The following is a 14,347-nucleotide window of genomic DNA, read 5'->3' as shown; positions in this document are numbered from 1 at the left end:
TCCAAGTTTATGCACCAACCATTGATGCTGAAGAGGCCAAAATTGACCAATTCTATGAAGACTTACAACACCTTCTAGAATTGACACCAAAGAAAGATGCTTTTCTCATTATGGGGAACTGGAATGCTGAAGTAAGGAGTCAAGAGATAAAAGGAAGAACAGGTAAATTTGGCCTTGGAGTTCAAAACAAAGCAGGCCAAAGGATAATAGAGTTTTGTCAAGAGAACAAGCTGGTCATCACAAACACTCTTTTCCAACAACACAAGAGGCGACTGTACACATGGACATCACCAGATGGGCAATACCAAAATCAGATTGATCAGCTTCTTATAGCAAAATTCAAACTTAAACTGAAGAAAGTAGGAAAAACCACTGGGCTAATAAGGTATAATCTAAACCAAATCCCTTATGAATACGCAGTGAAAGTGAAGAACAGATTTAAGTAACTAGATTTGGTGGAAAGAGTGCCTGAAGAACTATGACTGGAGGCTTATAACATTGTAGAGGAGGCAGAAACAAAAACTATCCCAAAGAAAAGGAAATGCAAGAAAGCAAAGTGGCTGTCCAATGAGGCCTTACAACTAGCAGAGAAGAGAAGGGAAACAAAATGTAAGAGAGATAGGGAAAGCTACAGAAAATGGAATGCAGACTTCCAAAGAATAGCAAGGAGAGACAAGAGGGCCTTCTTAAATGAAGAGTGCAAAGATATAGAGGAAAATAATAGAAAGGAAAAAAACAGAAATCTGTTCAAGATAATTGGAGATATGAAAGGAACATTTGTGCAAAGATGGACATGATAAAAGACAAGAATGGGAGAGACCTCACTGAAGCAGAAGACCATCAAAAAGATGTGGCAAGAATACACAGAGGAATTATACCAAAAAGATCTAGATGCCCCAGAAAACCCAGATACTGTGGTTGCTGACCTTGAGCCAGGCATCCTGGAGAGTGAAGTCAAGTGGGCCTTAGAAAACATGTCTAACAACAAGTCCAGTGGAGGTGATGGCATTCCAGTGGAACTATTTAAAATCTTTAAAGATGACACGGTTAAGGTGCTATACTCAATATGCCCTCCGAGGCAAGCAGCCGGATGGATCACCTCAGCCAGGCTCAGCCTCCCGGCGCTCAGACACCGCCACTGCCACAAAAAAGCCAAAAGAAACACATACTAACCATATTTGTAATTAAATTTTCATGGCATGTCTTAAAACTTGGTATCCTTTTTTATAGTAATGGATATATTCCTTTCAGTTTTGGAATATTATAGACTTCCTTGAGGTTTGCCTGCAGTCAGTGTCCTCCCAACACAGTGGCAGAAATTCTGTTGCTTAGTCTAGTAAATGACTCTAGAATAGGTCCATTGAATCAATGGGGATTTAGTGTGTTAACTCCTTCACAAGTTCCATCGATTCAACGGGCCTATTCTAATTGCAATTGACTTTAACTTAGTAAAGCCACAGCAAGTGTTGGCTCAATTTAATCAACAGACATACCAAATCTCCCACTGCTCCAGTGGTCCTACTTGAGTGCACTTTACTAGGCCAAGCAATAGGACTTTGGCCCATGTGTCAGAAATCCTATAAGAATTTCCCTCTATTTCTTTTCCACTTGGGCATGCAACCTGGTGGCCATGCTGCCGATGCTGCATGGGAGATAAAGAAGTCATCCCAGGCACATGTAAAGATCATTGTACTGTTGGTTGAATTGTGACCCTCATTCACAACAGAGGTATATGTTTATCAGACTTTTAAGAGAAATATCACACTTTTTGCGCATCTTGACATTGTTTCCATATTTTGTGTAGCAACAAATCCATATCTTGAAATAGATCTCAAGACTCACCTCATGCAACATTGCATAGACAACAACACTGCTCCAGAAATCAGTCAAGGAGAATGTATGATCTTTGCTTGATTCTACAAGGGCATCCACTGCTTTCTTAGGATCCCAAGCTGTGCTTACAAGCTTGTTGCACAACTTTTCTTCTAACACGGGAAGATGTTCTGTCCATTCCTCATGTTCATAGATATACGACATGCACCTTGAAAAACAAAACAACATGGCTCAGGAGTAAGACTTGAAGGTCAAATGAGGACTGGTATAGATTTTCAAAATGCAAAACCGACTTAGTGTCATTTAAGGAATCAATCTTTGTAAATACTTGTACAAAATCACTTGATCTGTACCTGCATGATTATTGGTTGAACAGATGTAAGCCATGTGCTTACATTCATTCAGCATATAAAATTCCAATCTTTTTTGACTGAAAAGTCTCACTTGCTGATGTCCTCCATTGCCAAGATAGCATAACAATGTTAAGTTACTGTATAAACTCAGACCGCAAATACATACCCATTCTGAACACTGTTGAAAACATACAATATTTTTACTGGGTCTCCTTTGAGCTGCATTTTGAGAACAGAGCAGGGATTAGAATAAAAATAAAAATATAAAATGAGAAGATTAAAGGTTGGGCAGAGGAAGTATGAAGAAAAGAGAAAAGAAGCTGTATAAAACACAAAACGAAACCCCAATAAAGCTGCTTCATAAATGTCCTTTCTAGAGATGGGCGCTTTGTGCACTGTACGGCTTCATACGAAGCATGAAACACAGCACCACAGGAGGTGTTGAGTTCTATATCTCTCCACCGCAGATTGGCTGGTCCACTTACCAGGCTTCACATGCTGCCAGGGTCCTTCTTTGGCAGCATCGCTCCAGACTAATAATGTACTAATAAAGCCCAGCAAGCTTTCTCCCAGGCAGCCAACCACTCATTGGCTGTGGAGAGAGACTCCCCGTTCTGCCTCCTCAGCAGAGTGGTTGGCTGCCTGAGGAGGTGGGGAAAAGCTAGCTGGGCTCCTGCCTGGATTGGATTTTGGTGAGTTCAAAGCTCCCAATCCACAAAGAATTTGGTTTGAATACAATATAAATTGCCATGAATAGATCTGGTTGGATTCAGTGTTCAGACAAATTAGCTTCAGCTCTGTACTCATAAATATAGTAGTGACTAAAGTTTTCTCTGAAAATCATTATTGCTCATGATTACATTCTTATTAAATTATTAGCCTCACAATCAGGTAGTGATACATTTTCAATGGCCAATGGCACTTCTCCAAAGTCATAGGTGATGTCTACTTACCATGTAGAGCCTGACACTCCACAGAGATACATGACAGCATCCAACAAGCCCTGTTTCTGAAGTTCTCCCAGAACTCCTTGAAGTGCAATCATGGCCCTTAGACTTCCACCTGATCCTAAGACTGCAATATTGGGAACATTGCTCTGTAGGAGGGCAGGAAGGAAGAAACTGTATTTTTAAAAAACCTTTTCATAGGTCATAGCTAATAACTTTCTAACATTCTGTTCTGCAGTAGACATATAAACATTTTACAGCCAAAATGCTGCTGCATTTGGTGGAAAGGGAGTGGCATAGCATGCAGTGGCAAATTGCTGCTAATTGATTGTTTGCTTGGAGTCTGCATTGTGCCAGTCCAGTGGCTTGTCATGTGACTAAAAATCCAATCAGGGACTCGTTAACTAGCAGCAATTTACTGCTGTTAGTTATGCCATTGTTTTTCCTCTGGTGTAAATAAACAACAGGATTTGGGCCAGTGCATTAGATGAATTCTATGGCAAAAGGTAGCATTATCTTGCTTTGAAAAGATGCTAAATGTTTGAATAGCACTCGTGAACCAATTGTTATAGTGACTGCAGTAAAACTTTACTTGAACATTTTTATATCCTCAGAAATAGGTAATCTGCTAAATAAATTAGCAATAGAACCAAATACATGCTAAAATACATATTTTGTGGCTCGTCCCAGTTGTAATTATCACTGGATCCCACTGAAGTAAAAGTGAAAATGGAATCATAACCTTAGAGATATGACTAATCCCTGAAAATAAAAGCTTATTGTAACTCAGTTTAGAACTAAATCCACTGAATATCTGTATTTAGATTTTAGATCATTCCTTGGTTTGTTTGTTTGTTTAACTTCAATGAGAAGACCAGGACTTTCTGAATAAAAGATTTGCAACTTGTGGCATCCTATCAGTGCTAGCCAGCAAAGCCAAGGAGGGAGGATGATAGAAGCTATGTCCAATAACAACTGGAAACACACACACACACATTTCTTTCTCTTTTTTTCAGATTTAAGTGTTAATTAACTATGGGCATTTTCCAGCACTGTTTTATAAAGATAGAAGATTGCTGTGAACATCACAGCCTCGCTCCTGAATGTTGTACTACAAGGGCCATGCATTATAGTCATCCCCTCAGACTTATGATGAGACTCAAAGTTCTGCAGAAGGTTACAATATGGATGCTCGGAAGGTCTGCAGTTGGTCAGTTTATCTATTCTGCCTCCCAGTTTTCCTGCCTTTTCATTCTTCAACCTTTTCCTGCAATATCACTTCACTAAGCCTATGGTTTGCTTGTTTTTCAGGCCATTTCCCACCTCCCCTTTCCCCCTGCATTGACAACTATAAGAATCTTAGCAACACAGCCAACAACATCCTCCTTCCTATCCCACAATCACTGCTATGGATTTTTGTCATTATCAATGACACTGCGTCAGACCACCAAATCCAGTGAGATATTAAATGCAGATCATGGACATTTACCATAGGAAAATTGGCCCCAAGCTTCTGCAGACAACTATGCACTTTGATTTGTCTTGTACGAATGATTGCCTTTTCTTTGTCAGATATATCTCTGGAAATCCGGATTATATCCCTGGTTTAAAAACAAGAGAAGAATGGTCAACATTATCAGAAATGGGTCTTCATCATCTCTGTCAGGATTGTACCTAGGATCATTTGCAAAAAGAAGGACTATCATTGACCTGTAGTCTTTCACCGGGGATGTGGTGGCACTGTGGGTTAAACCGCAGAAGTCTGTGCTGCAGGGTCAGAAGACCAGCAGTCATAAGATTGAATCCATGCGACGGAGTGAGCTCCTGTCGCTTGTCCCAGCTCCTGCCAATCTAGCAGTTCGAAAGCATGTAAAAATGCAAGTAGATAAATAGGTACCACTTGGTGGTAAGGTAACGGTGTTCTGTTTCTAGTCGTGCTGGTCACGTGACCATGGAAACTGCCTTCGGACAAACTCTGGCTCTATGGCTTGGAAACGGGGATGAGCATCGCATCCTAGAGTCAGACATGACCAGACTAAATGCCTAGTCTTTCACCAAATAATAGTGGGAACATTTACTCAGAATTAAGTCCTATTGATTTCAGTGCAACTTATTTAAAGTTGAGTATACATAGGAGTGGCACCTTGATATAGCAAGCTGATATGGATGAAGCCCAATCCACACACCTCCAACATGACTGAAACAACCTAGATCCTTGAGGTTCTTTTTCTTTTTCCACGTCCGAATCTGCTCTATCCTGGTTCTCCCCAAGCTCCCCTCCACCAAAAAAGCAGTATATTTGTATACATATTTTTTCAAATGTATTTTTGTACACATTTCATGATGGAATGAAGCATTTTTTCAGTGAAATTTAAAATACACACACTGCTTTTTATGCATTTTTCAAATGGGTGTATATTGTCACACATCTTTTTTTCTTCTTCTTTGGAACACATTCTGGCCTCAGATACATACAAACGTATGACTGCAAATTGTGCCCATTTTATCATACATTACCATACATTTGTGAATCAAACTGATGGTATGCAATGCATTTGTATTATGCATCTTACCTTTTATTAAGATCCAAAGCTTCTCCGTTAGCAATCCTGTTGTCCTGTTTAAAGAAACATGAATGAGAAAAAGAATTATGTCACTTTCTAACATGTTGCTCACACATCACTAACTTTCAGTGCAAACTTGTACTGTTGTAGTAAGTCCAGTGGAGTGGGAATCATGTCACAAAAACTTAAGTGGCTGAAATCCTGTTGCATGATCCTGCATGCATAATGGGGATGGTATCAGCAGCAGTGGCAAATTGTCACTGATTGAAGACTTCCTTTGGCATTTTTGGGGCACACATAACTTCTTTGTGTGCCAGTAAAGTGCATCTCAAAATTTAATCAGTAACAATTTGCCATTAAGCAGCAATTGTTTGATGCTGCTGCTCAAATCATCTCTACTGTCGATGCAAGGCTTCAGAACAGGATTTCAGATACTACATACAATTAACTCACAGTGCAAACTATCCAATAAATTTCATGGCTGTCTTCTTTGCTATATGTTTTACGGTCTCTCTCACACACGCACGCACGCACACACACACACACGCACACACACACAGAGAGAGAGAGAGAGAGAGAGAAAAATAATTTCAGTTTTTGAAGTAGCAAAAAACAAAACGGATTAATCTCAGCATATGAGAGGAACAGTCCTGCAACTGCAACAGATTTCTTACCATTTTTCTTCTTCTTCTCTTGAATAACCTTAAGTTTTCAGATATTTCTGCAACACAGAACAGTTCTAGTGAGCCTCTTTGAACACTTTTCTTCATGACAGAAGGTTCACACAATTTAAGAACCATTAAAGCGTTCCCTTTAGGATGGAAGGCTTACACAATTTAAGAAAAAAAATCCCAGTTAAATGGTGATGATGATGAGCCTCGTGGCGCAGTGGTTAAAACGCTGTACTGCAGCTAAAACTGTGCTCACGACCTGGGGTTCAAATCCCGGGTAGCTGGCTCAGGGTTGACTCAGCCTTCTATCCTTCCGAGGTCGGTAAAATGAGTACCCAGCTCGCTGGGGGGGGGGGGGTCAATGTGTAGCCTGCATAATTAAATTGTAAACCGCCCGGAGAGTGCTAGTAGTGCTATGGGGTGGTATATAAGTCCAAAAAAAAATGATAGAGAATACTCAGAAGTGCTTTACTATTCCTTTCTTCTGGGGGCACCCTGGGACTGTACAGCTTGTCCAAGGACACACGGGATGGCTCTACTCACAGGTTTTTTAGGGCTGTTTCGCTGTTTTTCTTCCTAACGTTTCACCAGTCTCTGTGGCTGGCATCTTCAGAGGACATCTTCAGACGACAGGAGTTAGATCTCTGTCTTTGTTTTGGTGTAGTGTGTGGATACTATTTCTTTGAAAAGTAGACTCAAAGAAGTTTGTCAAATTCTTAACCAGCCCATCAAGGCTATAGATCAGATCAGTAGTGTAGGAACTGCTGCATCTGGCTACCCCTAGTTGTAAGCCACTTGCCTCTGAGAAGTTTCCAAACAAAGCTTAGATGCATTGGCTCTTTCTCCCTCTTGCCTATTCTGATGATGAGATTAGGGTTTTTTTTAAAAAAAATTAAGTTGTCTTTCAGAAATGATGTGAGGTACCCTGATCTTCCTAGTAGACACATAAATAAGCACATGAGGATATGGAGGGAGGGAATTGTATGTCCTGTCTTTTGTTCCAGCAGTTACACTTGTACCTCTATTACCATAGATGAACTACAAAATCTGCAATTATAATATCACAATTTCATTGTAACAGTTCCCACTGCAAGCCACCCAACCTCAACATGGATACAATGCAAGAGGCAAAAATAGCTACAGTATATTCATATTGTTACCTTAGGAAGATCACATTCAGCAGATGTTCTGTGGGAAGATTCTCCACTCTGCCTGGATAGGTTTCAGGAGCAAGGAATATATATATCGGATTGCAAAAGACCTGAGTCATTTCATACCATCAGTGACAGTGGCTACTTTACACATAAGGTAAGACAAGGAATTGTGAGTTAAGCAATAGTTGTATGTGCATTCCATTGTATACTAGGGACAGTCCCAATTGATAATTGTTTGGTAGAGTGCTGTTTCTTTTTTGTCCTTATTTTATCACTCAGGGTGCTTTAAAAAAAATTTCTCGCAGCTTATGGACTTCAACCTCAAGGTACAGTAAATCCCTGAGAATTGCATGGATCAGGACATCCTGTCTTGTGAATCGTTCTTGCAGATGCATGTGAACTGGTTGTTATGGGGCAAAATCCTACTGCATAATTGCACATGTGTGACTCAGCATTGCTCCCATGGGAATTTCGACAGCACCAAGGTGGAAGTGCTATCTGTGAAGCACTTCTGCTGGAACATGGTTCAATGAGTCACATTGGGGGAGCTTGACTAATTGTGCAAGTGAATTGCACTGTTTCATGTTGCTGGATGTAACACTAGGCAGATTTATATTGGTGTAACTTTATGCTACACTGGTGTGAACAGCATTTTGCCCACTATTTTCTCCACCCACCAGAAGCCCCCATAGAATGATGCTATACCATGAGGTTGTGTTGCTCCATAAGTCTTCACGGAGCATCCATTTCTGTAAAGAACTACAGGTCCCAGCATATCAGTCGATAAATGCCACATATGCATCAGAAACTACAGGTGTGGATACTCTGTCAGAAATCTGGAGTGTCTGCCATTTATCTACTTCAGTGCATTCTAAATAATAATCACATTAATTAATGGTGTACATGGGACTACAGTGTGTGTGTGTGTGTTTAGACTACATAATTTGTGGTTCATTCCATTATTGTCCTTGGGCAATTGCTGTAACAGTCAATATTTAACCAATGGGCAGCAAACATATTGCTATAGTGAGAACCATGCACTTATATTATTATAGTAATTACTTATAATTTTCCACTTAAATTCAGACAGACTTGTGTCCTTTTTTTTCTAATGTGAGACATCTCCTTTTTGGGAACAATCCTTTGGTCAATTGATTAGGTAAACTGATGCTTTGTCTGTGCTATGATGCTCTGCATGAGCATGAAGTTCTCCTACAATAGTATTTTCTGTGAATAAGAGTATAAGGACAGAATACAGAAGCACCACCTATACCGTTCATACACATTTCTATCATACACAAAATCTCTTGTTATTCATTCCCTTGAACAAGCACTTTTCTTCTTAGTCAGCATCAAAAAGAGAAGTTTGCTTTCTGTCTGTTATGTACTTCACATTGTTTTGTTTGTATCATGCCAAATATGTGACCTGTTTTTCATTGCTGCACATAGTCTGAAGAGAAATGTTGTGTATGCTGTTTTATTTCTAAGGACTGGGATGTTGCCAATGTGCTGGGAGCAGAGAAAGTGAGAGAGAGAGAGAGAGAAATCTTAACATACTGAAGAAGTTTCTCAGTCCTGGAAGTGTGGAATATACAAATGACAGATAAATAAAATGCATCCCAAAATACTGAAAAGGGTTGTTTTGGCATAGCATTCTCCAACAGACCTGGACATCCAAAGTTTTGGGCTAAATTCAGAATGGGGCAATTACTGAAGATAAGTCAGAGCAGCAAGTTATCAAAGAGAAGTCAAAATGTTAATATTTTCAAAGATTATTTGATTTGAAAAGCCAAGGATTTATGAGGAGTCTGGATAGCTGGGTACCCTTGGTAAGGAAGACCGGATCAAACCATTTGCTTTCAAAATTAGAATTTGAAATGAGGACACTGAAAACAAGGTCTCAATTTCTAATCCAAGGACAGTAACAACATGAAAAGAATAGATATTTAGGAAGAGACAAGCTACTAATTGTTACATAACAGCACTGATGTTACCTGTCTGTCATGGGTTTGGAGGGAAAGTTCCATCCTATGGGGAGTGGAAGGCGGGACATCAGGAGGAGGGGCTGTACTGTATAAATATGTGATGCCTGTGTGGTGAAGAGGAGATGCTGAGACAGACTGTGAGACACTGGGAGGGACGAAGCAGCAGCTGGGGAAGAAGAAGCTGTTGTGGGAGTCTGTGTGTCTGACAGGGTACTACTGTGTGTCAGAGTACCAACCTGAAAGGTTCAGGGGTCTGTTGGTTAGCCAGAACTGATGGGTTCAGGGTCTGTGCTTTAAGTTAAAGGTTCTAGGTGAACCAAACTGTATGCTGGTGTGTGTGAAAATAAGCCACGTTACTTTATTTTATACACCTGATTGTTTATTTTTCCCTGTGTGTATTTAAAATAAACCTTATTCTTTATTTGTTTAAAAATCCATCCCTGGTCTGTGTGACTTCTTGTAGGGAATGGTTGGTGGCAGCTTAGTGTAACTGTGTGACATATCCCAGTAGGTCTGGGTTTGTCACATTGATTGGTGTCCAGCGTGTGGGATACGACTGGTCCAGTTGTCCAGCGGTCCAGCAAAGCCTTGGCAAGTGTGCCCAGAGCAAGGGGGGTCTAGTCAGGGACAGTCTGAGGCGCGTAGGTAATCTTCTAGGTGTACCTCACGGGGAGGTGCACTAGTAGAAGAACGTGCCAACTGGGGAGACTTAGATTAAGGTGCTCTGAGGCAGCCTGATTTTGGCGGGAAAACGCTGAGGCAAAACTGCGTAGCAACAGTGAGCTAGCTTGCCAGCTGAGAGGCCCAGCAGAGGGGGGTAGGCTCTGACTCGATACTGTTGCAAATTTAGTGCTGAAGAACAGCAGCAATCTCTAGGAGAGCTGGTTCTGAGGCAAGAAGGAAAAAAGTGGTCGTTTTATTTTGAGGCTTGACTTTTTAAAGCAGCCTGTTCTGAGGGGGGATTATGCCCTTGACTCGAAGTCAAGTAACAGACATGGGTGAAGTGAAAGACCCCCAGATTGACCAAGGTTCTGAGGATGAATTTGGCTCAGTGCAAGGTGACAGCACAGGAGAGCAGGACCCAGAACTCAGAAAATTACTCCTAGCCCAACAGCATGAACTGAGGGTGAGGGAAATGGAGGAAAGGGAAAGAGAGAAACAGCGGCAATTTGAAATAGAGAGAGAGAGAGAGAAAATTGCTCTGGAGAAAGAAAGAATGGCGTTTGAATTAAGAAAACTGGAAATGAAGAACCAGAACAATAATAATAATAGGGATTCTGAGGGAGGCCAACTGTCTAAGGCTGACCTGAAGAAATTCCCTGTGTACCACAAGGGAGATTGTCCTGAGGTGTTCTTTTCCTTAGTGGAAAGAGCGTTTGTGGACTTCTCAGTGAGGGAAACTGAGAAGATGACCATCATGCGTTCTTTAATCAGTGGTAGCCTGGCTGAGGTTTATGCCGAGATGCCTGAGGAACGGATGAAAGATTTTGCAGAGTTTAAAAAACTGGTGTTCGCAAGACATGGGATAAATGCAGAGCAGCTGAGACAAAGGTTCAGGTCCCTCACCAAGAAGCCAGAACAGACTTTTACCCAAGTGGGGGCCCAATTGGTGAGGCTGCTTGAGAAATGGCTGTCGCAGGAGGGAACAGAGACCTATGAACAGCTTAAAGACTTGATAGCCCTGGAACAGTTCTATTCAGTCCTGCATGGGGAATTGAAATTCCAGGTGAGGGAAAGGAAACCGAAATCTGTGGCAGCAGCCGCAGAGATCGCGGATTTTATCTCCCAAATAAGAAAGCCCTTGGGTGAGGGGAAATCTGTAGGTAAACCCAAAGAAACCTACAGCAAGTACTCTCAGGGACCAGGGAAAAGCCAGCAAGGGGGAGGGGCCCATGGTGAAGGGAAGCCCTCAGGCATGAAACCAAGCCCTCAGAATTTGGAGGGAAAACCCAAACAAGAGGAGAGAGAATCAAAATACACCAGAAAATGCTATTTCTGTCAGGGAAAGGGTCATCTGATCTCAGAGTGTGAGAAATTAAAGCAGCTAAAAGGAATGGTGCCTCAGAATGCTAGTGGAACCAAGCCAAAAGCTGTGTTCTGTGTCCAGAAGGAGCAAAGCTCATTGTCACAGAGGGAGCCTGTTGCCATGACTACTCAGTCTGGAACAGCTACCTCTGCTGATCAGGCTGAGGAAAATGGTCCTCTTGTGGAGGTAAAGCGCTGCTTGCTGATAAAAACAGATTCTCAGTTGTTTGAGACAGCAGGGGTGGACGTAGGAATACTTGACCGTCAGTATAGGGGGCTGCGGGACACTTGTTCCCAGGTAACCCTGTGCCATCCAGATATCATCCCTAGGGAGTTTATAATCCCAAATGAGAGCATAAAGGTGGCAGGGATTGAGGGGCAGGTAATCTCTCTGCCAGTAGCAGAGGTACCTGTCAACTTTCAAGGCTGGAGGGGAGATTGGCGGATAGCGATTTCATCGACTCTGCCAGCAGCCGTGCTCGTGGGAAATGACCTGGCTGAACAGGTGAAACGGGTGCTAGTGATTACACGCTCACAAGCCACCACAGGGACAGTTCAGGGGGGTAATGATGAGCCAGAGACGGTAGCAGAGGGGAGTTCAGAAGCTGTGGTGGAAACCTTGACCACAGACAGCAGATTTGGACAGGAGCAAAAGGCAGACGCCACTCTCCAAAAGTGTTTTGAACAGGTGACTGACGCCCAGCTAACACCTGAAACCCCAGTGAGATTTCTGGAGAAAAAGGGGATTTTATATAGAGAGACCCTGAGGAATATCTCAAAAGGGGGAGATGGGATCAGAAGTCAGCTGGTGGTACCTGAAAAGTATTGCCCCATGATCTTACAAAGGGGTCACTCTGACATGTCTGCTGCACACTTAAGGGTGAAAGGGCCCCTTGATTTGATCAAACAAAATTGGGAGCAGATCACCCAGGATGACCCACAAGACGTTGTGACTTACATAGACACCTTGATGAATGACCTAAAGCGAAATCTAGAGCTGGCAGCAGAAAACCTGCAAGCGCAGAAGATCAAACAGAAAACATGGTATGACCGCAAAGCTAGAGAGAGGCACTTTGACCCAGGGGAGGAAGTGCTTTGGCTTAGGCCCTGCAGAGAGAATAAGCTGCAGCTCAAATGGGCAGGACCATATAGGGTCATTTCCAAGATGTCAGACCTGAACTACCTAATAGAGCAGGAGGAGAACCAAGCAAGGAAGGTGGTTCATGTGAATGCCCTAAAACCCTACTACAGAGGGGAACAGAGGGTTTTATTCGCGATAAAAGCAGCTGAGAGTGAGGAAGCTGAATTACCCTTCTGGGAGGGTAGAGGGGAAGTAAAATACAACCCAGAGGAGGTAAAGATCAGTCCTGCACTCACCCAAGACCAGCAGCAAGAACTAAAAATGCTGCTTAGTAAATATCAGCAGGTGTTTTCTAACAAGCCGGGGATAGTGAAGGGAGTGATGCATCGGATCCATACAGGGGATGCACCCCCGCAGGCAGTATCCCCATACCGAGTAACGGGACCCTATAGGGACAAGGTGCGGAAGGAGCTGGACGAAATGCTGAGGGAGAACATAATCGTCCCCTCTTCTAGTCCTTGGTCCTCTCCGATAGTCCTTGTGGACAAGCCTGATGGGAGCATTAGGTTTTGTGTTGATTACAGGACATTAAACCGTGTAACCACTCCTGATGCCTACCCAATGCCCAGGCTAGACAACCTGATTGAAACCATAGGGGGTTGTCGGTTCATCTCATCATTGGACCTGGTAAAGGGATATTGGCAATTAAGAATTGATCCCAGGGATCAAGAAAAGACTGCTTTTTGCAGCCCTTTTGGTCTCTATGAGTTTCGAGTCCTGAGCTTTGGTCTCAGAAATGCACCAGCCACATTCCAAAGGCTGATGGACCAGACCTTGGCAGGGCTCAGTGACTTTACAGTGGCCTACATTGACGACATAGGGATCTTCAGTAATACCTGGGAAGATCACCTGTTACACCTGGAGTTAGTGCTGCAGAGGTTAAGTGCAGCAGGGCTAACAGTAAAGGCCAGCAAGTGTCAGCTGGGTAGCCCAGAAATAAAATACTTGGGTCACATGGTAGGGGGAGGAGTGATAAAACCCCTGGAGGCCAAAATAGAAGCTGTTCGTGATTGGCCCAGACCCAACACCAAGAAAAAAGTCAAATCATTTCTTGGGTTGGTGGGCTACTACAGAAAGTTCATCCCGAGGTTTAGCGAGATTGCGGCTCCGCTGACCGATCTGACGAGGAAGAAGGCTGATGACCGCATCCCGTGGACCAGCGACTGTGAGGCGGCGTTCCAGAGGTTGAAGGAGGCGTTAATCAACTATCCTGTCCTGCGTGCTCCAGACTTCGACCGGGAGTTCATCATCTACACCGATGCGTCTAACAGCGGGGTAGGAGCAGTTCTGTGCCAGGAGGATGAGAATGGTGACCAGCATCCAGTGTCCTACCTGAGTAGGAAACTTCAAAAAGGTGAGAGACATTTGGCAACCGTGGAGAAGGAGTGTCTGGCCATAGTCTACGCGATCCAGAAGGCCAAGCCTTACATCTGGGGAAGACATTTTATTCTGTGTACTGACCATTCACCATTGCAATGGTTAAAGACGATGAAAACCCACAATAGCAAACTTATGAGGTGGGCTTTGAACTTACAGGACTATGACTTTGAAGTGAAGGTGGTCAGAGGGTCAGTGAACTGTGTTGCTGACGCCTTATCAAGAAGACCTGAAGACTGAAGACGGCGAAAGAACATGGACTATATGTATATAATGAAAACAAAAAGTTAAAATGTA

At 42.7% G+C, this 14,347-nt stretch overlaps 1 protein-coding gene across 1 annotated transcript in view; it reads right to left on the bottom strand.

Moving 5' to 3' along the window:
* Positions 1-6,421, bottom strand: part of LOC110070260 (cytosolic phospholipase A2 gamma) — a 31,798-nt gene extending 25,377 nt beyond the window's left edge. The window contains exons 1-5 of the mRNA XM_073003603.2: positions 6,372-6,421; positions 5,707-5,750; positions 4,623-4,734; positions 3,140-3,282; positions 1,843-2,041 (exon numbers count right to left, since the gene is read on the bottom strand). Coding sequence (XP_072859704.2) covers positions 1,843-2,041; positions 3,140-3,282; positions 4,623-4,734; positions 5,707-5,750; positions 6,372-6,374 — 501 coding nt within the window. The 5' untranslated portion in view covers positions 6,375-6,421. The remainder of the gene's footprint in view (positions 1-1,842; positions 2,042-3,139; positions 3,283-4,622; positions 4,735-5,706; positions 5,751-6,371) is intronic.
* Positions 6,422-14,347: the final 7,926 nt, after the last annotated feature.

The sequence above is a fragment of the Pogona vitticeps genome, chromosome 6 (assembly GCF_051106095.1).
Source record: "Pogona vitticeps strain Pit_001003342236 chromosome 6, PviZW2.1, whole genome shotgun sequence".
Taxonomy (NCBI): Eukaryota; Metazoa; Chordata; class Lepidosauria; order Squamata; family Agamidae; genus Pogona; species Pogona vitticeps.
This window is presented reverse-complemented; position numbering and strand designations above follow the sequence as displayed.